This window comes from Podarcis filfolensis, assembly GCF_964270895.1.
Source record: "Podarcis filfolensis genome assembly, chromosome: 12".
Classification (NCBI taxonomy): Eukaryota; Metazoa; Chordata; class Lepidosauria; order Squamata; family Lacertidae; genus Podarcis; species Podarcis filfolensis.
The window spans coordinates 16,164,609-16,189,616 of record NC_139614.1 but is presented as its reverse complement, the minus strand read 5'-3'; the positions used below and the strand labels follow the sequence as shown (position 1 = coordinate 16,189,616).

The window sequence follows — 25,008 nt, the reverse complement described above, 5'->3', positions numbered from 1 at the left end:
ATGTAATGGAAGCAGGAGGATTAGTCTGGCACTACGCTCTGAAAAAAAATGATAGGCAAGAAAAAGGATTTTCCTTGGAGAAGATGCTTTAACAGACTCTTGAACAAGATTAATTTTAGGGATTTTATTTGTTATTAAGACACATTACAGAGACCTATTTGCTATGTATAGCACACTGCACATAATGCAGAAAACAAACATGAAGAACAGAAGAAGGTTGCTCTCATTCATTTTTGTCTGTTTCTCTAGGTATAGCACATAGCACACTATTAAGCTTAGATTTTTATCATGTCAGGACCATGAATTTAAACTAAGGAGCTTCCTAGTGCTGGAGGAAACTTGTTACATTCCCTGTAGGATGAAGAGATGGGAGTTTGAGGTTCATAGGCAAGAATGGATTTTTTTGAGCCGTGTTCTTCCCTCAAAGAAGACAAGCCAGGAAAGAAGTAGTGTTGTTTGATACGGGTGTCATAGGAGAGACAAGAGATGTGAGGGTGCGAGAGAGAGAGACCACAAAATGACAAATCTGTACCCGCTTCAATTCAACTTCCTTCCTCACAACATCCCTCTGCATTTCCTCATGGGCTTAGATCCGGTGGTCCTGTGAACACACAACTCACGTGATGCTCCCATTGGAGGAAGAAGGAAGATGATTTCCTCTGATTCCACTAACTTGTGTGGCCTGAAAAACTGCTCTGGGGCTTCGGGGGAAAGTGGGAATTGTCAGAAATTATGGAATGATTGCAATTCCTTATGTGGAAGGCACAGTCTGGATCAAACCCCTAATATTTAACTGGCTTATTCACGATTTCTGCTGTGGTGGCTGTTTCCTCTCTCTGTGTGATTTTATTCTGACACGTGGAAGGTCCCAGGCTCCTCTCCAGACAGAGCTGGAGAAAAAAGACAAAAAACACTGTTGTCTGAAACCTTGGAGAAGCCATTGCCAGCTGGTGGAAGAAAGGCTCACCTAGATAGACCAGTGGCCCGACTCAATATAAAGCCGCTTATATTACAAATTCAGTTGTTGTTGATCAACTAAACTTATTCTTATTGAGATTGCTTTTAGCTTCACCGTTTTTTAAAATTCTTTTGTAAAGCTGCCATAAAAAATATGGTGGAGTATAAAGATATAAAGTAATAAAATAAGGAAATGTATAATTGGGCATTTCTTAATCTCAAACTTGCAATTTGGATAAGGACCAATCCAGCAAGTGGCTCCTGTCAGCCTTCTCAATGCTTGCTAATAAAGAGAGGTTAGTAGATGCTTTTTGCCTTCCAAGAGTTCAAACACGCTGCTTGATCTTTCCCAAGGTCCCAAATGTGGTGGGTGTTTTGATCTGAGCGCGTCACAAATAAAACCTTTGAGTCGAAATTCCCTCTGCGCCGCCGCTGCTTCAAAAGAAGACAAACAATAACAAAAAATATATATATCCGTTCCTTTTTTCTTCCCTCAGAGTTCAGACTAGTCGGGCCCTATTCTCTGTAGCTTAAGGCTATAGTTACAGCAGTTAACTTTTTTAAAAACAAGGAATTAATGTACATTAAAGAAAGGCTTCTTTGTGCTAAGCACTGTACAATATAGTGTTTTTAAAAGTCGGAAAATATGTTAGCAGAGAAGCCTAGGCTGTAATTTAGATAACAACCCTGACAATGAGCTAGCTTGTTAATTGTAAAGACTTGTGGAGAGCTGCCAGGTCCAGAACTCTCCTTTTTATAGCCTGCTATGAATTCCTCTTGTAGACGGTGAATGACGTGACACTGGGTTCTATGCTATATTTTGGACTCTTTCTCTTGGTTTCTTGCCTCTGCGCCGTGACAGTCATTTGACGGACGCTTTTACAGTGCAAAAAAGAGAGGCACCCAAACCAGCATAATGGGTGGTCCTTGAAGCAAGGCAGGCCAAAAAAAGAAAAAGGGGGGGGGGGAGCGCTGCAGATTGCATGTTGATGCTCCAGACCTCATTGTAAGCACTCCTTAAACCCAAGAATGCAGGACGCAAAGGGGGAACGCTCGCCAAATTACTCATCTCGAAACCATTCTACAAATTGTGGTTGGTGAGCTATGCTTTCCAGCTTTGTACTTCACAGCACTTCTGTCAGTAATGCTGTGTGCTCGGAGTGCAGGGCCGTTTCCAGTGCACGCACACATCCCCTCCAGTTAAACGCCATAATGAAGAGGAAAGCTGTGTTTTCTTTGATCTAGTTTGCTGGATTTGTTTTCAAGTACGTGTGGGGAGGGGGGTGAGAGAAGGAGGGATTGTTCCTTTCCAGCAACTTGTGGAATAAATTTGCTTCGTATATGAGATGTTAGCGTCCTTGCTAGGAATGGACAAATCAATTTATTTCTGGCCTGTGCTACCTTTTTTTTTTTTTTGCATGTGTTCTGTCTCATCTCTCCATTGGACCTGTGATTTTAAAAAAAAAAACATGTACCAAAAATGGTCCCTGTAATAAAAAAGCACCAGATACAATACATCACATAATTTTGGATTGCCTTCTTCTTGACACCCCTCTTAGTGACTCCCTTACAGCTTAAAATATTGATTTACGAAGAGTCTGTAATCCAATATTTGTTGAGGGATGATACTCCCGAAACTACCAAGATTGTTTCGGGGTATTCAGCCGCAATCTTTAAAGCTAAATCTAAAGTTTCCTGATTTGTTTCATGGTGGCTGTCTAGCTATTTAGTCTTTTATAATAACATATGTGTTTGGATTATCGATGTATTTGGATGACTTTGTATGATTTTATTGTTTAATCTTATGCCAATAAAGGCCAATAACAACAGCAGCATTACAATTAAATGTGCATTTTGGACTTCTTTTGAAATATGCATGTTTTAAAAAAGTATTTTGATCCTTTTGTGGGGGCTGACAACAGCATTTGAATGTTTGGGAAGTGCAAAAGTTAGTAGATAATTTAGGTTCTGATACCTAGATTAGTCCCGAAGCTATGGGTTGGGTCAGCTACAGAATTCACAAGTATCTAATTTTTAAGGCATCAGTAAGTCTTTGCATTTTAACTGTTGCCAGCTTTGGCTTATTAGTTCCTTTCATTAAGGGTTGAATAGCAAGGTTGAACTGAAAAAGCTTTTTTTCCTGTGCAGTGCTGGGCATGTGAGTGGGTGAAGATGCTGTCTGATTGTTTTGTTGAGTACCCAGCTTATAAAAAAACAAAAGACAAGGATGAAATGTGGTTGGCTCAAGACTAGGGCTGTGCCAAATATTCCTTGGGGACAGGATATTCAGTGGGCTGTTTTCAAAGCATGTAGAACAGGGCCAGATTTAGGTCTGATGAGGCCCTAAGCATCTGAGGGTAATGGGGCCCTTTATATATCCAGCTGTCAACAACAAATTGTCACTGTTTTTGGTGTCGAATATATGCTCTATGGTAATTAATGGGCCTAATAGGTATCTAAAGCCATTTGCACGTAACAAATAGGAGCCTACACAACACAAAACACTGTTGCTGTATGTAGGTTTTATTTTATTTTTTGTTTTTTATATTATGTTTTGGAAATGTACACCCAGTTTTTTTCCCTTTAATTTTTTTTGGGGCCACCCAAGAAAGTGGGGCCTAAAGCAGTAGCTTGTTTAGCTTATACGTAAATCTGGCACTGATGCAGAAGCCAGTTGAGCTTGGAACTTGCTGCTTGGTGATTTTAAATGGTTTTTAAGATGAAAAGAAAGGGAACCCTCCCCACTTTGTCTGTCTGTCTATCTGTCTATCTATCTATCTATCTATCTATCTATCTATCATCTATCTATCTATCTACAGTGGTACCTCGGGTTACATATGCTTCAGGTTACATACGCTTCAAGTTACACACTCCGCTAACCCAGAAATAGTGCTTCAGGTTAAGAACTTTGCTTCAGGATGAGAACAGAAATCACACAATGGCAGCGCGGCGGCAGCAGGAGGCCCCATTAGCTAAAGTGGTGCTTCAGGTTAAGAACAGTTTCAGGTTAAGAACGGACATCTGGAACGAATTAAGTACTTAACCCGAGGTGCCACTCTATCTATCTATCTATCTATCTATCTATCTATCTATCTATCTATCATCTATCTATCTATCTATCATCTATCTATCTATCATCTACTTACTTACTTACTTACTTACTTACTGTACTTACCCAAAAGAAAATGATATTCAACCCTCCGCCCAACAAAATTTTCCACCTCGCCTTCTCAGTAGGCAAAAAATTTGCTAAGGTGGGAAGGTGATTTGGAGGAGCTGGGTAGCAAGTCTTTTAACTGTTTCTTTTTTATACCCAAGTTTAAGCCAATACATCCCTGGGTTTATTGTTGTAATTAGAAGTGCTATCTACTTAATTATGGCATACAAAATATAATTTACATCATTTTAAAACCAAAATTATATGTTTTCAAAGACGTGTTGAAATGTTGCGGCTCTCACATGGATGACTACAGCCCCCAAATGCTTTTCTAATAATCCACATGGAAGCTGTATTATTTGGACCAGCTCTCCATAAAGTCAAGGGATGCTTATTTTCCCTTCAGTTGTGTACCCTGTACATGATTACTTTGTCACTATTCACTGGTGCAGTGCCTTTTTAAAAAAGTATTTAAAAGTGTTTATTGAGTTTGGTTAATTATAACTTTTGAGCAATTAATTTTTGAACAGTTAACAAAAGCAGTAACCTCCTGAAGGGAAGAGGAGAACGATGAGATCAAGAAGCCAGTTTGCTAAATCAGCCAAATAAAATAGAAAGAAGAATAAATTTAAGAGCGAGTGAGGGAAAAGGTTAGAATATTGGAAGCAGAGGTGCAGCAACAGTGGAGACCAAGTGATGTGTGAAGTGAAATACTGGATGCATCATTGATCAAAGAGATACAGAAATTCATGCCATTGGAAACTGAAAGTCTCCAGAGGGCATCCCTCTTATTGTAGATTGTTTGTTTAGCAGAGGCAACCTCAGTGTCACTGAGCCATTGGCTCACTGAAGAAGATACACAAGACCTCTGGTGTTAACATAGATGCTCTTGACTCCTTGTGCAACTACACAAATCTATAATTCCTAGTTCATAGGGAGTGTCCACAATGCATATGCATAACCTAGAATTTACCTGTTAAAATAATAATTTATAAGTGGCAAAGTGAGATTGATCCGAGGTTCAATGTCATCCTCAAAACATGCAGTCAAGGTGAGCACCTGATGCTAATGACAGGGCCAGCAACTGTCTGTCTCACAAATTCCAAGATGCTGAACTTTGATTAGGTATCAGTGCACACACAACAAATCATTTTAGTGAATGAGTCTTAGGCACAAGCCTAATGTAGCAGATCTAATAGATTTTAGCACATTTTGACACTGAAGATTATTGAGTTGAGTGATAAATAACCACTGATGCGGTGATGAATATTGTCCAAATCAGGTTTAAATTAGTTGGTGGAGTTAGCTGAGCGCCTCTTTCATTCTTAATTAAAGTAGTTTTTACTTTTTCCATTATTTGATCTTGATAGAAATTTAATTCTTTCCAACTCTGTGGTAGCTGTAGAGGAAATATTACAATTTTCTATTCACTTATCAGTTTTATAATAATGGCATTGTTCTATTAGAAAACTGGCTTCTTGATTCATGTACCAATATTTGAAATCATGTCAGCCTGCTCGTCAACGTTGTGTATATAATTCATGCTGCCCTTTTCTTTTAATTTTCTATTCTGATAGGTTAACACAGTTGGGTTGTAAAAGGCTCAAGAAACAAGTCAGGTGCAAATATACATCTAGAGCACAGAACACCACTTATCCCTCACTGGAGACCAGTGGGAATAATATAGTGTGTGTGGCCTGTCTCCTCAAGAGAAACGCCTAGTCTGTCATAGAAATTCTGCTCCCCTCTCCATAGCTCACTGGGGACTAGTTGGATCCTTAGGGTGTGTTCACATTACTGTTTACTGAGGCTCTAGCGTACTCCCATCACTGTTTTTTTAAAGCAGGGTTAACATGACATTAGCCACAATCCACCTGTATCCTGCAGCTTTTTAGAGAAATGTTCCCCTTTGATGTGCTTTATCTCAAATCAGCTTCCATGCAGTTTGAAAATGGAAGTCCTGGTTATGCTGAATAAACATGGCCCATACAGTTCCAAAATTGTCACGCTTTAAGATGCTTGAGGTTCTGTTGAAGTTGTCTTGGTTAAGGCAGTCCCAGTCTCATGGGATACTACAAATGGAACTTCAACTGGCTCCTGGATTTCTCATCACCTTTGCTCCAAACCTTTGCACTGAACTCCGGTGATGAAATCCACATCTTAGAATACCAAGGAATGCATTGTTCATTGTAAGCAACCCCTGAGTGCTTTTTCCCTTCCGTCTTGCGGTTAGGAGCATTGCAACAGATATGCCGAGTTGACTATTTTGAGAGGATGTGTCAGCGATTAGAAATATTATGGAATTCATCTTGATTTATCTTGCACTACTTGTTAGTGCAGCAGGTACAAACAGCCCAGGTTATATACATGTTAGCTGTCCGGTGCAATCCTATGTGTGTGTACTCAGAAATAAGCCCCATTACTCTGTGAGAATTATTTTCAGGTACAGTGGTACCTCGGGTTAAGAACTTAATTCGTTCCAGAGGTCCATTCTTAACCTGAAACTGTTCTTAACCTGAGGTACCACTTTAGCTAATGCCCCCCCCCCCCGCTGCCGCCGCACGATTTCTGTTCTCATCCTGAAGCAAAGTTCTTAACCCGAGGTACTATTTCTGGGTTAGCGGAGTCTGTAACCTGAAGCATCTGTAACCTGAAGTGTCTGTAACCCGAGGTACCACTGTAAATGAGTACAGGCTCACAATCTTAAGGAACCAATTCTCTTGAATTGATAATAGGAAAACCTACATTCTCCCCCAAACCAAAGGTGTGAATGTGCTCCCTGAATATTTACTGGCTTAATTGGATGTGATGTTGATTGCATTGATGCATTTAATGTGTATGTTATCTAAACAGGTTTAGCTTGAAATACAGACTCAACTTTTGAGATGTGATTTTTGTCTGGAACTTGGCCAGGAGAAAACTTCCCCTCCCTTCCAGTCTTAAGACTTCTCCAGCTTACCTTACTTTATGTATCAATAAAATATTAGTGTGAATTGCATTCACAGAATTCAACATCATGTTTACTTGGGCTTTCATATTGATATGTGTACGAGAGCAGTGTTATTTATTCATTTGATATTGTTGATGATGATATAATGAAATTTTTTCAAAGTAATTGCTGGTGTGGAGTTCCAAGTATAGATTTGAACACCAGGGAGTGTCATATTTCAGCCATTGTGTGCAACTCAGTGAGTGAGTGTTCCATTTGAATACCACTGAAATTAATGTGAGCACACTCTTTATAAGATTGCGCCCATTTAAAAAAAAGTAAGTTCAGTTAGATCCATGAGATTTGCTCATGTGTGAATAGTTGTTTTAGAGTTGACACTAATATTTCAGTCATCATTTGCATGACAAAACATGTTTGAAGCTAAGTGAGAAAATAGCTTTTTCAGTGTAGATAGAATTGGTTGTATCCAGTTGTACCCTTCTGCTCATTGGTCCAGCGCAGCTTTCACAAACTGAATGGAAGAGGAGATTTTATGAAGGTTCCACTTTTACCTGCAGCCTCCCCATGCCACTTACTGCGCTATTTCAAAGTGTCCCCCAACCTTCTGATTCAGAAGGGTGTAGCAGAGAAAAGGGAAGAATCAGTGAAAATTACCAGCCTGCTGATGGCTGCCTCTGCTGGATCAAAAATCCTTCTATCAGTCAAATGACACAATTGATTACAACCCAATGTCTTGAAATGTACTTCACAGTATGCTCTGTTGCCTCACATGCCGTTTTGCTCAGGTTGTTTGCTGTTCAAGAAATATACCTCTTCCACCTATTATAATCAGATGGGACATTTTGCTACGTAGAAGTTGGTTTGCCATATCTGCAGCCTTCCTAAAGGAGCATTTGCATAGCTCAGTTTCAGTTTGATGTCTACTAAAACAAAACAAAAAAAACCCACACCAATTGCATGCCATCAAACAACAGTACAGTGGTACCTCGGGTTACATACGCTTCAGGTTACAGACTCTGCTAACCCAGAAACAGTACCTCGGATTAAGAACTTTGCTTCAGGATGAGAACAGAAATCGTGCTCTGGCGGCACGGCAGCAGCAGGAGGCCTCATTAGCTAAAGTGGTGCTTCAGGTTAAGAACAGTTTCAGGTTAAGAACGGACCTCCGGAATGAATTAAGTACTTAACCCGAGGTACACCTGTATCATTAGGTGAAGATGTAGTTTAATAATGAAATCAGACTAAGTTTTTATGAGGTTTTTTAATTAAAGCCAATGGATGTGGGTTTGTGTGTGTGAGAGAGAGAGGTTTGCAATTATCAGGTGTGTTGCAAAACATTCTGTAGAAGTCAGTAGGTATTGATCTATCCTTGCATGGAGGAAATGAGAAGCAGGAGCCATCTATGAGATTTTAATATTAAAGAGGCCGATCATGCAATGTGCTCAACAGTCAGATTTCCCTCTGAAGTGAATAGGAGTTAAGGCTGTTCAACAGATGTTCAAGAAATCTCACAGCTTGGCACTGTTTAGTCACCAGAGCTTTGTTTTAAAATACTGGAAGGTAAAGGTCAGGTACAGTCAGAATATTTTATTCTCTTCAGTATGTGCCTATGAACTCCGCTTAAAAACAAAACGAAACACCACAAATCCTTTACCAAGAGAGCAAATTTAGGAAGCCAAACATTCAAATTCAGAGGTCATATTTATATGCACATGAAGGATATTATACAAGGAGTACTAATTTGGAACTCTTGGCTACAAAATTTGCATGCTCTTGGTGATGGACTTTTCAATTCACTGTCTGGAAAATGACCCCTACGCCAGGATTTTGGGGGCCCTGACTAGCAGAAGCAGAGCTCTGCTTTGTGGGCCTCCTGATTTTATAGTGCATAGCTATCAACTCTCTGTTCTTCCTACTACCTTTTCCTGGTAAGTGGTGGTGTTGTTGTTTAGTTGTTTAGTCATGTCCGCCTCTTCGTGACCTCATGGACCAGAGCATGCCAGGCACTCCTGTCTTCCACTGCCTCCCGCAGTTTGGTCAAACTCATGCTGGTAGCTTCGAGAGCAGTGTCCAACCATCTCGTCCTCTGTCGTCCCCTTCTCCTTGTGCCCTCCATCTTTCCCAACATCAGGGTCTTTTCCAGGGAGTCTTCTCTTCTCATGAAGAGAAGTATTGGAGCCTTAGCTTCAGGATCTGTCCTTCCAGTGAGCACTCAGGGCTGATTTCCTTCAGAATGGATAGGTTTGATCTTCTTGCAGTCCATGGGACTCTCAAGAGTCTCCTCCAGCACCATAATTCAAAAACCATCAATTCTTCGGCGATCAGCCTTCTTTATGATCCAGCTCTCACTTCCATACGTCACTACTTCCTGGTAAGTAGAGGGAACACAAAAAAATTACATGATGGCCAGGGAAAACATTTACACACACCCCTTACACACACACACACACACACACACACACACACACACACACACACAGATCATTTTGATTTAAAAACAAACAAAAAACAATGCTTCTCTCCCTCATTGTGGCAAAGTTCACTTAAGAATATAATTACAAAGATAATGAGGGATCTCTCGCTTATGCTCGTTTATTTGGTGGGTCAGTCAAATTAAGTGCACTTATTTCCGAAAAAGTGCCATGGCCACCATTTGCAGCTGCTTTCTTCCTTGCAATCCTGTAAAATGTCCCAACTTTTTGCACCTGAAGTACTTCTCTGGCTCTCTCTGGCCCTTCTGGCTCATTGCGTGCTTCCAGTGGGGTTCCTCAGCAGCAAAATAGGTAGCTGCTCTATCGTATGCCATTTGCTTCCTGAGTGTGCCATTTGTCAGGTGTCAGTTTAAAGAGACAAACCTATCTAGCCCATCTCTGGAACTGTGGATGGTTTAGAAAGAAAATGGATTTAAACAATAGGAGTGATAATATTTAGTTCAGGCAGCGATGGAGCTGAACTCGTTGCTCTATTCCAAGGAGGGGAGATTTATGACCTCGGAGCAGCAGTCAAGTAAAACATTCTTGTATTTCTTTCTTTTCTTCGCCCCCCCTTTCCCCCTTCCTAACATATAAGGCAAGCGGTGAGGAGTGATATTGTGTACAAGGCTATTACACTTTCTCTTTGGCCTGTTTAATGTCCTTGACACATACCAATTTCATCCAGCGACAGCAAGTATGCAAATTGGCGAAAAGCTCCATTAGGTTGTTCGAGGCTAGGGAGACCCATCTGTCAGTGCCTGTGACATTTCCTAGCCTGGATCCTCATGTGGGAAACTGTCCTTGAGATACCCAGACAGATGAGTTTCCTCTAGTGTCTAATGTTCTCGGAATCTCTAAGGAAGTAGCCATACATTTTTTATCGCCCTGACACTTTCGGTGATATGTGGTTCCCCTCCTTTTGCGCACATGCACAGAGCATTGTTAGAGACAAAAATATATATTAAAAAAAGAGGAATGGGGGAGGTTTGTATCTTTCTGCAGTGATCGCCTTGTTCCTGGACAGTGTTTCTATGAGAAATCTAAATAATGTCTAGGAATGTGGGCAACAGGTTACTTTAACGAATTGCCTACCGTCTTGATTCTTGGCTGTTTGACGAAGGATTTAAAGCAGGGAGATGGGGAGCGAAACAGATCTGCAGCCGGCCAGAATCTGAATGAGACACCAGTTCAGTGTATGTCTTCGCAGAAGAGCAGGATGTTAATGTTTGAAAGAAACGAATGAAGATAGCAAGTTGGGAGTTCAAAGTACAAGTGGGGTGAGATATTAAAGGGAAAAAAAAAACCAGATTGGGATACAACAGGTCCTAAGACCTCTTGGTGTAGACGGGACCTGCCAGTGATCATGGTAAATCATCGACTGTGCCTATTGCAGTTTGAGTAGCTGGAAATAATGATGGGGTGGCTGAAGGTTATGCCATGCGGACAAGTAAACACCACCTTGTGTCTTGTGTTTGTGTTCCTTTCCCGTTATTGGGGGCCCATGGAAATTACAGCCCAAGCTCTGGATTGGTGACTTTAGAAGTGGCTGTCCTGGCGAAAGGCAGGGTTCTGTCCTTTCCTCTAACAGGGGTAGTTAAGGTTCGTATGTTATTCTACTAAGTGTGGTAAGAGCGGTAGACTCGTAATCAGGTGATCCGGGTTCGCTTCCCCGCTCCTCCACATGCAGCTGCTGGGTGACCTTGGGCTAGTCACATTTCTCTGAATTCCCTCAGCCTCACTCACCTCACAGAGTGTTTGTTGTGGGGGAGGAAGGGAAAGGAGAATGTTAGCCGCTTTGAGACTCCTTAGAGTAGTGATAAAGCGGGGTATCAAATACAAACTCCTCCTCCTCCTCCTCCTCTTCTTCTTCTTCCTCTTCTCCAACCCCACTGCCAGTAATTGTCTGTTACTTAAGCAGCAGGAACTAGGATTACTGCTATCTGTGATATATTCCCTGAAATCTCTCTCTTTCTCTCCTTTTCGTTCCAGTGAAGCTTTTTGCTCCTTGAGCAGTGTTAGGTTCAAAAGCTGTATCCATGACTCTGGTGGAATCTGTGGGTCCTACCATACAATTGCATAGGAGTATAGAAAGCTGCCTTCTGCTGGGCCAGACCATTGGCTCATCTAGCACAGTACTGTCAACAGTGGCTCTTCCGAGTTTCACACCTTGAGTCTGCTGGAGATGATAGGGGTTGAACTACATTCAAAGCAGATGTCCCACCACTGAATTTCAGTACTCCCATAGCAGCAGCAGCAGCAGCAGCAGATGTTCTTTATGCAAGACCTTCCTAATGTTTGATAAGAGATTCCTCTTTTAACTGAAAGTATGTGATCTCTTGGGACCTGTCCCTTGGGTAGCACAAGGTGTGCTGTGGATGAATATGTCCTTGTTGCAGTCTTATACCTTTGGTCCTCCCAGCCACCTGTCTAGCAGCAGAGTGAACTCTCATCTGCACATTGTTGTTTAGATACATGTAAGGCATTGCAGACAGAGCGTTTCTATTTTCTTAAATGCCAAACCCCCCACCACAGAAACATAATGGCTTTATCATATCTCAGAATACTTCGAGCCTATGCAAAGGTAAAGGGTAAAGGGACCCCTGACCATTAGGTCCAGTCGTGGCCAACTCTGGGGTTGCGGTGCTCATCTCGCTTTATTGGCCGAGGGAGCCGGTATACAGCTTCCGGGTCATGTGGCCAGCATGACTAAGCCACGTCTGGTGAACCAGAGCAGCGCAAGGAAACGCTGTTTACCTTCCCGCTAGAGTGGTACCTATTTATCTACTTGCACTTTGAGGTGCTTTCGAACTGCTAGGTTGGCAGGAAACCTTCTATGCAAACCTTCCCTTTAATAAAAGAAAGACCAGGATGGATTTGGCAATCCTAGTGACAGCATTGGCCAGAGACATTTTGGCACCTGAGGTGCACCCCAAAATGGGGCACTCCTCCTTCCTGCCAGGGAAGGAGAGGTGAGTGAAGATCAAAATCAGGAATGGTCAACCTTGGGATCTGCTGCCCCCGTGGACCCTGCTGTCTGAGGCACGCTAACTTCAGCAAACGTCTTTACAAACCATGCACCTCCAAAATCATATAGTCACTAGGCAAGGTGAGGCCAGATAACTAATCAATATGATTTTGGAGGTGCACGGTTTGTAAATAATAATAATAATAATAATAATAATAATAACAACAACAACAACAACAACAACAACAACAACAACAACAACAATAATAATAAATTATTATTTATTATTTATACCCCGTCCATCTGGCTGGGCTTCCCCAGCCACTCTGGGCAGCTTCCAGAAAAATATTAAAAGGCTGTAATACATCAAACATTAAAAGCTTCCCTAAACAGGGCTGCCTTCAGATGTCTTCTAAATGTCAGGTAGTTGTTGTTCTCTTTGACATCTGATGGGAGGGCGTTCCACAGGGCGGGTGCCACTACCGAGAAGGCCCTCTGCCTGGTTCCCTGTAACTTGGCTTCTCACAGTGAGGGAACCGCCAGAAGGCCCTCGGTGCTGGACCTCAGTGTCCGGGTAGAACGATGGGGGTGGAGACGCTCCTTCAGATATACTGGACCGAGGTCGTAAAGACGTTTGCTGAAGTTAGCATGCTGATCTGCAAGCGGAAATAAGGATTTAAGGCAGCCTACCTGGAACAGGCCCAGTGCCACTTCCCTGGCTTGAAAGTATGCCTGTGTGTGTGCCTTGCCGCACGCACTGAAATCCCTAGAGGGAAATTATAGCAATAACAGCAATTCTGTACCTTTGCTACAAATCCACAGAGGCACCGAAGGAAAGGAGCCACTCACTTGCTTCTACTTTTTCTGCCAGGTCGCCAGGGTAAGATGATGCTTTCGTTATTTCCACAAAGGAAGGATGGAAACAAAGCTTTATTCAATGAGCTTCGGGAAGGTAGATAAAAATAGTGCAACAGAAGAAACTGCGGTGGGTGATTGGTAGAATTAGTCGGCAAGGGGTAGGAAGCGAAATGTTGGGGTTTTTTTCTTCCTGTGTGAAATCAAAGGAGAAAAATGCAATGTTCCTCTTCCCCATATGTTAGATCAGCAAGGACTGCACGTTATCAACAGAATATCATTTGGAGGTGTATCTTATATGTGACAGCTCCTTTTTTAATTTCCTCCTGGTGACATGTAAGAAGCCTGAATACAATACTGTGAGCAGAGCAGGTAGTCAGACGTTCGTGCCAGCGGTGTTCAGATGCACGAGATAATTGTAGCATTGTCTACAGCAGATGCCCTGCTCTTCTGTCTGGCAGTCTCCTTGTCCATTGTGCAGATAGTTTTCTAGCTCATCTATTTCGATGGTGCTAATATTTCATGTCCATCAGAAACTGGACTTTTTGCATGGGTATTTACATAATTTGAAAAGCAATGGAAGTCTTAAATTAACTTTTACATCAGTTTTCGGGATAACGTTAGAATAACCATAAATATTCAATGTCTTTATAAAGGTGTGGTAACCATAAATATTCAGTGTCTTGAAATAGGTACGATAGTCATAAACACACACACACACACACATACACACACACACACACACATATATATATAGTGGCATAAACTTTTGTGAGCCAAAGTCGACTTCATGTGATGAATGTAGACTCTGGTCCATGGCAGCTTATGCCATAATACATTAGTTACATACGTACATTCTCTATTTCGGTCCAAAGACCCACAAAAACATTTTCAAAAGCAAAATAAAATGGAAATATAGGGAAAGGATTCCAAGGTGGTCACTCTGTTTTATGCAGAGCATGTAGGTTTCTATTTCTTATTACTTCCGAGAAGATCTTAGCCACAACCAGGGTCCTTATGCTGTGGTTGCCTCCATCGTTCTGCGAATATTGGGTTTGATTTTTTTTGGTTGAGCCTTGAGAAACAGACACCAAAGTCCAAGGTGGTTGGCACTGACAACTGAACACAAGCTTCCCTGCACATTCCCTAAACTCTATGAGTATCTGTGCATGCAAATTGAATATTATCCACAAAGGTCCTCACCAGATTCAGCTGCCATGTATATAAAATTGGGAAGAATTGCAGAGAAAGTCTATAATTTTTTTAACTGCCATTAATAGCAATAAGATATGTAGAATTATGAGACGAAGAATGCGAAGTTCTGAGACAATGTTGCTTCCTAATTGTTAACTATTATTAAAAGAAATGCAGTCTTCATATAAACATACAGTGGTACCTTGGTTTTAGAACAGCTTAGTTTATGAACAACTTGGAAATAGAACGCTGCAAACCCAGAAGTAGGTGTTCCCGTTTGTGAACTTTGCCTTGGAAGCAGAACATATTCTGCTTCCTGTTGAGTGTGTTCTGTTTGTAAATGGAGTCCCCCGCTGGTAATCAGAGGCTTACTGCTGGCTCTGTCGGCAACACAGAGGTGATATTTGGAGGTTTTGTTTTTGCTATTTTTTGCGTTTTTGTGTGGCTTTTTCGGTTTTTTGACTGTGACTTGTTCTTTGTTTTATGGGACTGACTTGTGACTGTGGCTTGTTACTTCGTTTTTGTGACTGTGTGGAAACCAGTTCAGCTACTGGTTGATTGTGTGACTGCAGAAATGGATAAAAGCCCCCCATCCAAACAATGACTATCATCAGTGCACATAAGAAAAAAATATATATATTTTTTTATTATCTACAATACTGCCTTATTTATTTTATAGTAGAGTACATTGATTATTGCTTTCATTTTATGGATCAATGGTCTCGTTAGCTAATAAAATTCATGTTAAATTGCTGTTTTAGGGGTTGTTTTTAAAAGCCTGGAATGGATTAATCCATTTTGCATTACATTCTATGGGAAAGCATGCCTTGGTTTTGGAACGCTTTGGTTTTGGAACAGATTTCTGGAATGGATTAAGTTTGGGAACCAAGGTACCGCTGTCTTCTTCCATTGTGTTAATCCTGATTGGGGGGAAAAATCTGTAAAAATATGAGTCGGGGTGGTGGGAATCTGGAATTATTTCTCCTAGAGTTCTGATTAGTATGATTTCTGATTTGTAAAAAATAATTATGCGAAATGCATGGAGTTCTATCTCCTGTGTGAGCATACAGATGGACGGCTCAGCCCATGTCTGGACCATGTCCAATGCACCTGTATATATTCATAAATCCATTCTGTCCTGTTTTTGTTTTTTTAAAAAATAAATATTATAACATTTATAAAATATGTAAAATCAATATTTTATCTTAGCTAAATGCATTGAAAACACTTGGCTTTCCCCCAAATAATTATGGGAAATGAAATTTCCTTCTCACAGAGCTACAATTCCCAGCACCCTTAACAAACTACAGTTCCCAGGATTATTTGGAGGGAAGTTATGTGCTTTAAATGTATGGTGTTTATGCAACCTCTCAATGTATGCTGTTGTAGATAACTGTATCAGAAAATTTAGAGAAGTGCAAAATCTGAAGGGTAATTCTGCGTATTAGTCTGGGAAGTGAAAATTAGGTCAATTCCTTTAGGAATGAAAACGGAATGACATTTCCCTCCATCCCTAATTTGCACACATGCACACGTATTCACACACACACCTAGAACCTAAACATGGATGCAGACTTTCCCCCCCTGATTTACTTTAAAAAGGTAAAGGGACCCCTGACCATTAGGTCCAGTCGTGGCCGACTCTGGGGTTGCGGCGCTCATCTCGCTTTATTGGCCGAGGGAGCCGGCATACAGCTTCCGGGTCATGTGGCCAGCATGACGAAGCCGCTTCTGGCGAACCAGATGAGCGCACGGAAACGCCGTTTACCTTCCCACTGGAGCGGTACCTATTTATCTACTTGCACTTTGACGTGCTTTTGAACTGCTAGGTTGGCAGGAGCAGGGACTGAGCAATGGGAGCTCACCCCGTCACGGGGATTCGAACCGCCGACCTTCTGATCGGCAAGTCCGTGTAACCCACAGCGCCTCCTTTGGGGGGACCATTTATTCCAGGAAGCAACCAGATAGTGATGGAAACCCTACATCATGTGATATTCAAACCAAGAAAAACATTTCTTGAGCAGACTACTGCTGAACTTTTGCTGGTAAAATGATAGCTATTAATTTCCTCCATGAATCACTGCACCAAGGACAGTTTTGAAACGAATGCTAAGAAGATGACTTTTTTTTTTTACATTAATGCAAATTACCAGTACTAAATGCTTGCTAATAGACGTTAACAGCAAAGGATGTTGTTGTGTATTTATTTATTTTAATGGGGGGGGGGGCGGACTGGTTTTGTTTCAAGAAGACTAAAGAGGTTATATGATGGCTTGTTATGAAGAAGCCTGGAAGGTAAATGTGTCAAAAGCACCACATTAAACAAATATCCAAATGACAATAAAGCCTTTAATTTTCCTCGCTTCCGTCTCATTTCCCCCATTTTTAATAAAAATCTTTTGCCACTCTTTGAGTTAATTATTGGTTTATGGTAAATGTGTTGCTCTCAAAATACAAGCCAACCATTTAATGCTCTCTTTTTCTTACTGCTATTCTGTTACTATAATACCAGATTATTGTGGCAATATATGTGATAAGTGCGGCCTAATCCACAGGAATGGCCTACCCCATAATAAAGCTGTTAGGCTTTAAGGTACTGCAAGACATGATTCTGAATATAAGGATCAGTTTTCCCATCTCTCTTTTTTTGGTATTAGATTTTGTGATCTTGTCTTGACTGATGAAAGGTAAGGGATATGGGTGCTAAAATTTGAAGGATACTCCATGAGGTTGCCTGGTGTAGTGCAGAACTGAGCTTGCTCTCATTCACAAATTGTTTATAGTGACAAATTGTTGATACTGGAGCCATCTTAAGCAGATTTCCATTGGTTATTCATAAAAAAAACAGCCTGCTGAATCAGCCCAGTGGCCCATCTAGTACAGAACCCTTTTCTCACAATGGCCAACCAGATGCCTGTGGGATTCAGAACATCAGAACCTACAATACTTCTCTCATTCGTATATATACATCTAGCCAAGTGTTGTCTTCTTGAGCTGGAAGGTTGCTCTCCAAGGTCCCAGGCAAAGGACCTTCCAGAAATCCTTTGTATTAAAAACAAATAAATACCTGCCATTTGAACTGGTTTCTGATGCAGCCAAACAAAGGAAGTTCTAGTCTCCTTAGGGAGAGGTAGAAAACTTATGTCAAATGTTTTTTAGACTTTTCCAAACTTCTTTTGCCTTTCCCAGTGCTTCTCAAATATTTCTTATGTTTCCCTAACAAACCTTGAAAATTGCCTTGTATTTTGCTTTAGACGAAAGTTACAACCACCTTTAATCCCAGATTTTATCAACATTGGCCATTATATGATATTATTTCCCAGACTGGACCAGCTAATGCTGGTGAGATTTGTATGACTATACCCTAATGAGCAACTGCATTCATGTTGACACCAGATCTGTCAGGTGGTCTCTCCTGAGAAATTTGCCTATTCTTTTTGTTTCCCTTTAAATATCTTAATTGTTGCATCTGAGGTAAAAGGTAAAGGGACCCCTGACCATTAGGTCCAGTCGTGGCTGACTCAGGCCGCTCATCTCGCTTTATTGGCCGAGGGAGCCAGCGTACAGCTTCCGGGTCATGTGGCCATCATGACTAAGCCGCTTCTGGTGAACCAGAGCAGTGCACGGAAACGCCATTTACCTTCCCGCCAGAGCGGTACCTATTTATCTACTTGCACTTCGACGTGCTTTCGAACTGCTAGGTTGGCAGGAGCAGGGACTGAGCAACGGGAGCTCACCCCGTCACGGGGATTCAAACTGCCAACCTTCTGATCGACAAGTCCTAGGCTCTGTGGTTTAACCCACAGCACCACCCGCATCCCGTTTCATCTGAGGAGGGACTTCTAAATTAACTCCAGCACGTCTTTCTGTGTCACCTCTAATTCTCCCTGTTCTTCAGCAATGGAAAAAAGTAAGCTGCAGGGGGTTGAGTTTACTACACTCATTAGGAATGGTTCTGAATTATTAGCCATTCCTGAAAAGATTGCCTCACTTCTGTGCGTATCCAGCACTGCTTTGGACTCCTTTGTCTTGATTTTATTATTTTTAATTTTTATTTTGTCCTTGTTTGATCTACTTTTTTGTATTTCATCCATGTCTTAGCTTCGCAGAAACTTCCAGTTTCTCCACTTAGTTTTATCTCTCTGTTCATATTTTCCCAAACTGACCAAGTTCTCGACATACTCTGGCTATGACTCCAGGATGAACCCTTAGTATTCAGTTCTGCCAAAATGGCCCCTATTTTCACTGCCAAGACACTTCTGCAATCATTAGTATCTCTTGCCTTAATTACTGTAATCTTGTACTGTCTGTCCTTCCTACTTTTAAAGGTCGTAAATCTTTCTAAACTAAAGTAACATAGGGGTTGTGAAATTTCTCTCTTAGCGTAGCTGAAAATATCTGCCACTTGATGGACAAGCAAAGTTGCCTCCTAACCCGTTTCCCATTCAGTTCACCCTCAAAGCTTCTTTTTAAAAATCTTATAAAAGTGATAGAATTTTATACTACTGTTTTCTCCAGACTGTCAGGTATTATTTATAAACCTCTTATTAAAGAACCCACAAATTATTTCTCTTCACTGGCTAGGCCAGTCAAAACAGTGTGAAGAAAAAAATGCAGTTTTGAAATGAAAAATAAATGGTTTTTTTTTATAGGAATTGGAGCTCACATAAAACACAGGATGTGTTTTAAAGAAATACCCTCAAGATAGTTCTCTCGGTGCTGCCCCTCTGTCTTGGTCTCTCTGCTTAGGAGGCAAAAAGAGCTTCAGTTACACTCAGAAGTGGGGTTTAAATGATCAAATTTATTGTCAGGTCGCAGGGAGAGGGGCGTGACAAAAACATTCATGGGAATCAATTCAGGAATCAATTCATGTGATCATGAACTGGAAATCAATTGCAATCGAGGTCTAATTAATTTTAAGTCAAATTTCAATCAGGTTGATTAATTGAATGCACCTTAAAAATCACAAATTACCCCAATTGTTCATCCAGTTAATTGTGAACCCTTTCAAGTTTTCATGCAAATGAAATGAACATACACGCCACAGAAAATAGTGAAAGTTAGGAACTAGTAAGGCAGCATGGAATCAGTGGTGAAATTTAATCACGGCTGGAGTTCAATCTGGACTCTGCCTCCACAAAGAAAAGGCAGGTGCTTCACACATTAATAAGTAAAAAGGTAAAGGGACCCCTGACCATTAGGTCCAGTCGTGACCGATTTTGGGGTTGCAGCGCTCATCTCCCTTTATTGGCCGAGGGAGCTGGCGTACAGCTTCCGGGTCACGTGGCCAGCATGACTAAGCCGCTTCTGGCGAACCAGAGCAGCGCACGGAAACGCCGTTTACCTTTCCCCCGGAGTGGTACCTATTTATCTTCTTGCACTTTGAGGTGCTTTCGAACTGCTAGGTGGACAGGAGCAGGGACCGAGCAACGGGAGCTCACCCCATCGCGGGGATTCGAACCGCCGACCTTCTGATCAGCAAGTCCTAGGCTCTGTGGTTTAACCCACAGCGCTACCCGCGTCCCCTTTAATAAGTAGGTGTAGGCAAAAGAAGTGGTTCTGGCCGCCAGATAGAGGGATAAGTAAAGGGCAAGAAGTATTTAAAAAGTGAATAGAAGTCTTGCGACAGACAACGCCAAGAGCATATCCAGTTTCGAGCCAGATGGGAGGAACTTGAAAACTGCTTCCGGGAGCACCAAAATCAAAAGTTTCCAAGAAGCAACAAGTTCCTGCCTCAAGCTGGTTGTCAGTACAAATTCCACCTGGGCCCAGGATGTCAGCAATGGAGATGGGCAAAGCATGAATGAAGTCATGTCTACAGTAAGGGAATTTAACTGACCTAACGGTTCAATTGGTGGTGGGGATTTGACCCAGGAAATTGAAAAGGCACATAAAGCAGTGGCTTAAAGCTTTTTAGCCTTATAAACATAAATCTGGTCTGTTGATCAAATGACAGAAATCCACTAATATTTTTCAGTTTTTCTTTTTTTTTGAGAATGGCCATCCTGTCAAGTTCCCGGGTTCTTTATTTGCATTTAAAGAGATCTGAATAATAGCATAATAATATTTGGTGTGAACTAAACAGGAAATTTAGTTCATGACATGATTTGGAAAGTGGTCCAGTTTGGCTTGGACGGTTTTGCTGGCTGCTCATTTTGCTTTTTGGTCTGAATCAGAATTTCGCCTCAGGAAAAGCAAAGCTCTGTTTCTCCCCATTCACTGTTAGGGGATATAAATAAGTCTACAAATCCATTACCTTTTGACTGAATTGGATGAAATTTGCAGACATTTTAGCCTCTCACCCACTGCCTATGAGCGGCCAAAACATTTTGAATTTCAGACAAATAGGTGCAGGGATTTTTGTGCTGGGTACCTTATAAATATTGCTTTGCTTAATTTTAACAGAACCACTTATAAGCTACTACATTTCCCCCCAGAATTGGATTGAATTTGACAGTATGCTAGTCCATTCTGAGGGGATAAATACAGTTTCAAAAAGACTGGTGGATGCACAGAATTTCTTGCAAGGACGGCACTGAAGAGTTTAGGAGCGGCTAAAAATGATTCACATATCCCCGCCCTATGCCCTATTTGGTGGGCAATTCATATGAAAATAAGCTGTGCTATAGAAGTGCCCCTGAACAGTGGACAAGTTCCTTCTTCTGCATCCCTCTGAGAAGCACTGTGATCGGAAGTAAGTGCATCCTGCAAAAAATCAAATCAAATCCCTGATTAGAAACTAGAATTGTCATACAGAAAACCACAACCCCTCCTCTCTCCCTGCTCCTGTCTTTATATGAAGAGTTTGGGGAAATGTAATGATTTTAGGGGCACTGATGTGGCTCCAAGTCTTGGGTTGAGGACTCCTCAGAGGGTACCCACATTGCCTTAGATTAGCCCCCCAGTCACTCTGAATCAGCCTGAACTTGTTCATCATCAAACCTTTATTGGCATCACTTACAAACATTCAGAATGAATAGGCCAGTGCGACCTTGTCGCCATTTCAACAGTACAGTCATTTTCCAAAGGGAAGAAGAGGCAAGCAATCTATTTCATCTCTGTGGGTCTCCAGCAAGGGCAGGATCCTGTAGCGCACTTCGGCGACAAAAAATCAAATAGAGGAACTTAGCTACTGTCTTGGTGAGCTCCTGGTCTCTCCCCTGTAATAAGAAGCGTATAACCTCTGTCTCTGGTTTCCATGTTAGAATACATTTTGTTGTTGTTGTTGTTTAGTCATGTCCGACTCTTCATGACCCCATGGACCAGAGCATGCCAGGCACTCCTGTCTTCCACTGCCTCCCGCAGTTTGGTCAAACTCACTGTCCAACCATCTTGTCCTCTGTCGTCCACTTCTCCTTTCCCAACATCAGGGTCTTTTCCAGGGAGTCTTCTCTTCTCATAAGGTGGCCAAAGTACTGGAGCCTCAGCTTCAGGATCTGTCCTTCCAGTGAGCACTCAGGGCTGATTTCCTTAAGAATGGAGAGGTTTGATCTTCTTGCAGTCCATGGGACTCTCAAGAGTCTTCTCCAGCACCATAATTCAAAAGCATCAATTCTTTGGCGATCAGCCTTCTTTATGGAATACATAGATGGTCTAAAAATTGTTGGCGGAGATCATCATACATTTTACATTTAAGGGCCATGTGAGCTAGAGTTTCCACTAGGTGGGCATCACATGGGCAGATCCTATCTCCTTCTGCCATACCCACAAACCTACCCCAAAGGAGGTTAGAAGGATTAGAATTGAACCTAGCCAGCGAAAAAGCCCTTCTTTCTTGTGGGTTAAATAAAAATTGTAAATAATTAAGGTTAAATTCCTGCACCCAAGAGAGTTGAAAATAAGGAGGGGAACATGTTTTTTCCGCAGCTGAGATTAGTTCCTCGCAATCTATGTCCCACAGCCTAGTTTTTAACATGGCCTTTGCGATTGGGAAAGCCACAGCACCCAGGAGATCCTCTGAAAGCCCGAGTTGCCGTATCTTTGTGCAAAACAGTTGTAGCCCTGGGGAAGGGAAGGAGCCTAACAGAACTTCGCTAAGTATCTTTGTCTGCTAAAAAACAAATGTTTGGCCAGCATAAAAGAAAACTCGTACCTGAACTAGTTCAGTCTATGCTCACGTGTGTTTCCTCTGTAAATAGCAGCTTTGGAGAAGCCTGGGGAGCCTCACACATTTTCTCACCATGCTTAGGTCCCAACGAAAAGCACTCACCTAATTTCAGAGGAAGTTTCCATTCACAACAATGGCACATTCCCTTTAAATGCAAACAGCAGCTTCAGAGAAGCAACTTTTGTCAAGACCCTAGCAGGGTTTGTGTGAGAGAGTTAAATTTCCTCACCCACCAAGGTCCTGACGATGTTCAGGCTTCCCTAGCACTATTTACATACCATAAATATGCATGTTAATTGCATTCACACAAATAATGTCTCATTGTTTCAAGATGCTTCATAAAAAAACAATTAATTAAAAGTAATAGTAATAGTAGTAGTATTAACCTACCTACCCTTATATGTTGCATTTCTGTGCCGTTGCTGGTTTGCATTTGGATAATATAATCTACTAAGAATCTTAGCCCTAGTACCTTCATTTTTCTTACGTTGCTTACTAGAGTTTGGTGAGGTATAAAATTTGATTAGAGAATTAGCTGCGTAAGCATAAAAGTGTGTTTGCAAATGTTCCCTTTGGCATAATCTTTTGCCCATTTTCACTCAGTGATATATCATTGTGAGTGCAATTATCCATTAGGGATCTTGTGCTTCTGTTTCTGTTTCGTTGCTTTGTTGTTTTGTAGGGTCAATTTGAGCGTAGTGCCTAGGGAGGTGGAATGTTTTTGCTTTTAATTTCATTGAACATTGGGGCTTCCTCAGACGTTACCACTTATTGCAAAGGCATAATGGCCATCACCGAGTGTGCAATTGAACAAGGAAAAATAGCATGCGAGCCAAATGTTCCTAAATATGAGCTGCAGAAAATCTAATGGTTTCTGAAGAAGACTTAACAACCAGAGACTTGGTGGTATTTGTCAATGGCAAGACTCAGTAGTATTTCTGCCTTACACATGAACTTGCTTTGTACATCATGGTAAGCCATATAGAGGAGGTCCTTCTCTAAAAACAGGTCTTGTTTTGCTCCTTCCTGGTCTTTTTAACCATAGGACAAAAATTGGCTAGAGATCATGTTTAGAGATAAAAGACCATTACAGTGGTACCTTGGGTTACAGATGCTTCAGGTCACAGGCTCCACTAACCCAGAAATAGTACCTTGGGTTAAGAACTTTGCTTCAGGATGAGAACAGAAATCGCGTGGCGGCAGTGGGAGGCCCCATTAGTTAAAGTGGTACCTCAGGTTAAGAACAGTTTCAGGTTAAGAACGGACCTCCAGAACAAATTAAGTTCTTAACCTGAGGTACCACTGTACAGTGATCCCCGGTTTGGATGATACACTAAGCTAACCTTTGGTTTAGCTTCTGTGTCGCCTGTTCAAGAAGACTGCCTGTTCCTTGTGATCAAATGAAGAGGCCCTTCCTTGTGTTCCCTCTATGGTGTGAGCATAGCTGGTAGGCATGGCCTTCTTAGTGATAGCACCAGTATTGTGGAACCGTTTACCCAGTGATGTCGAGATGGTCTCTTCTCTGGCTGCCATCTGTTGGCTTGTGAAGACTTTTTCATATTGGCAGGTTTTTAACCTGGGAGGCTAAGGATTTTTACTTGTCCACTTAGTGGATGAAGTTTTTATCTGCTGTGCCTGCCTATTTTATGATATGCTGTTAATGCTGTTATATTGTCATACAGTGAATCTGGGCTGCTGCAGATGACCTGTATATTGATCATTCATTCTGATTTGCTTGCAGGTTAGGTTTGTTCATTCATCCCCCACTTTTCAGCGCATATCCTTGCCACTTTTGTAAGCACAAAAAAAATCATTGAGCGGCAGAGTTCTTTAATCCACTTTATTGTGCCAACCTAACTGGAACCGATCTTTCAATCAGAGCTTTCCAAACCATGTGTCGTGACACATTACTGTGTCGGTTGCAGTGTGTAGGTGTGTCGCGCAAACACACCCCATGCTCCTCCCAGGGCTGGAAAGGGGTTAGTTAAACCTCTGGTTTGCTAGTAAAAATGAATTACTGTGTCACGAAATGATGCGTAATGTCTAAAAAGTGTGTCACAAACATGAAAAGTTTGGAAAGCTCTTCTTTAAATATTTTAAGCCACCTTCAATAGCATTAATAGGTGGAGTATATCTTAAAAGTAGCCAATCTGGTCAATGAGGCTAATGCCTGTCTGAGACTTTTTTGGGGGGTTTGCTATATTAATGTCATCCTTCAATGCAAGGGAGTAGCAGAAGTTCACATTTCAAATCCTGCTGATGATCGTGCTGCCGGTCACTGAACTCTATTGGACATATTAGAATATGGCGCTGTTTATCCTCAAGCAAATCATCTCATTTAGTGTCAGG

General features: G+C 41.6%; 1 protein-coding gene across 4 annotated transcripts in view; it reads left to right on the top strand.

Annotated features, from left to right (window-relative positions):
- Positions 1–25,008, top strand: part of RBMS3 (RNA binding motif single stranded interacting protein 3) — a gene marked incomplete at its 3' end in the record, with an annotated part of 470,025 nt that overhangs the window by 90,091 nt on the left and 354,926 nt on the right. The window contains exon 1 of one of the 4 annotated variants that reach the window (XM_083578125.1): positions 10,961–11,137. The exons of the other annotated variants lie outside the window; for them this stretch is intronic. Coding sequence (XP_083434251.1) covers positions 10,976–11,137 — 162 coding nt within the window. The 5' untranslated portion in view covers positions 10,961–10,975. Of the gene's footprint in view, positions 1–10,960; positions 11,138–25,008 lie in introns of those variants that run through there. 4 annotated transcript variants of the gene reach the window in all.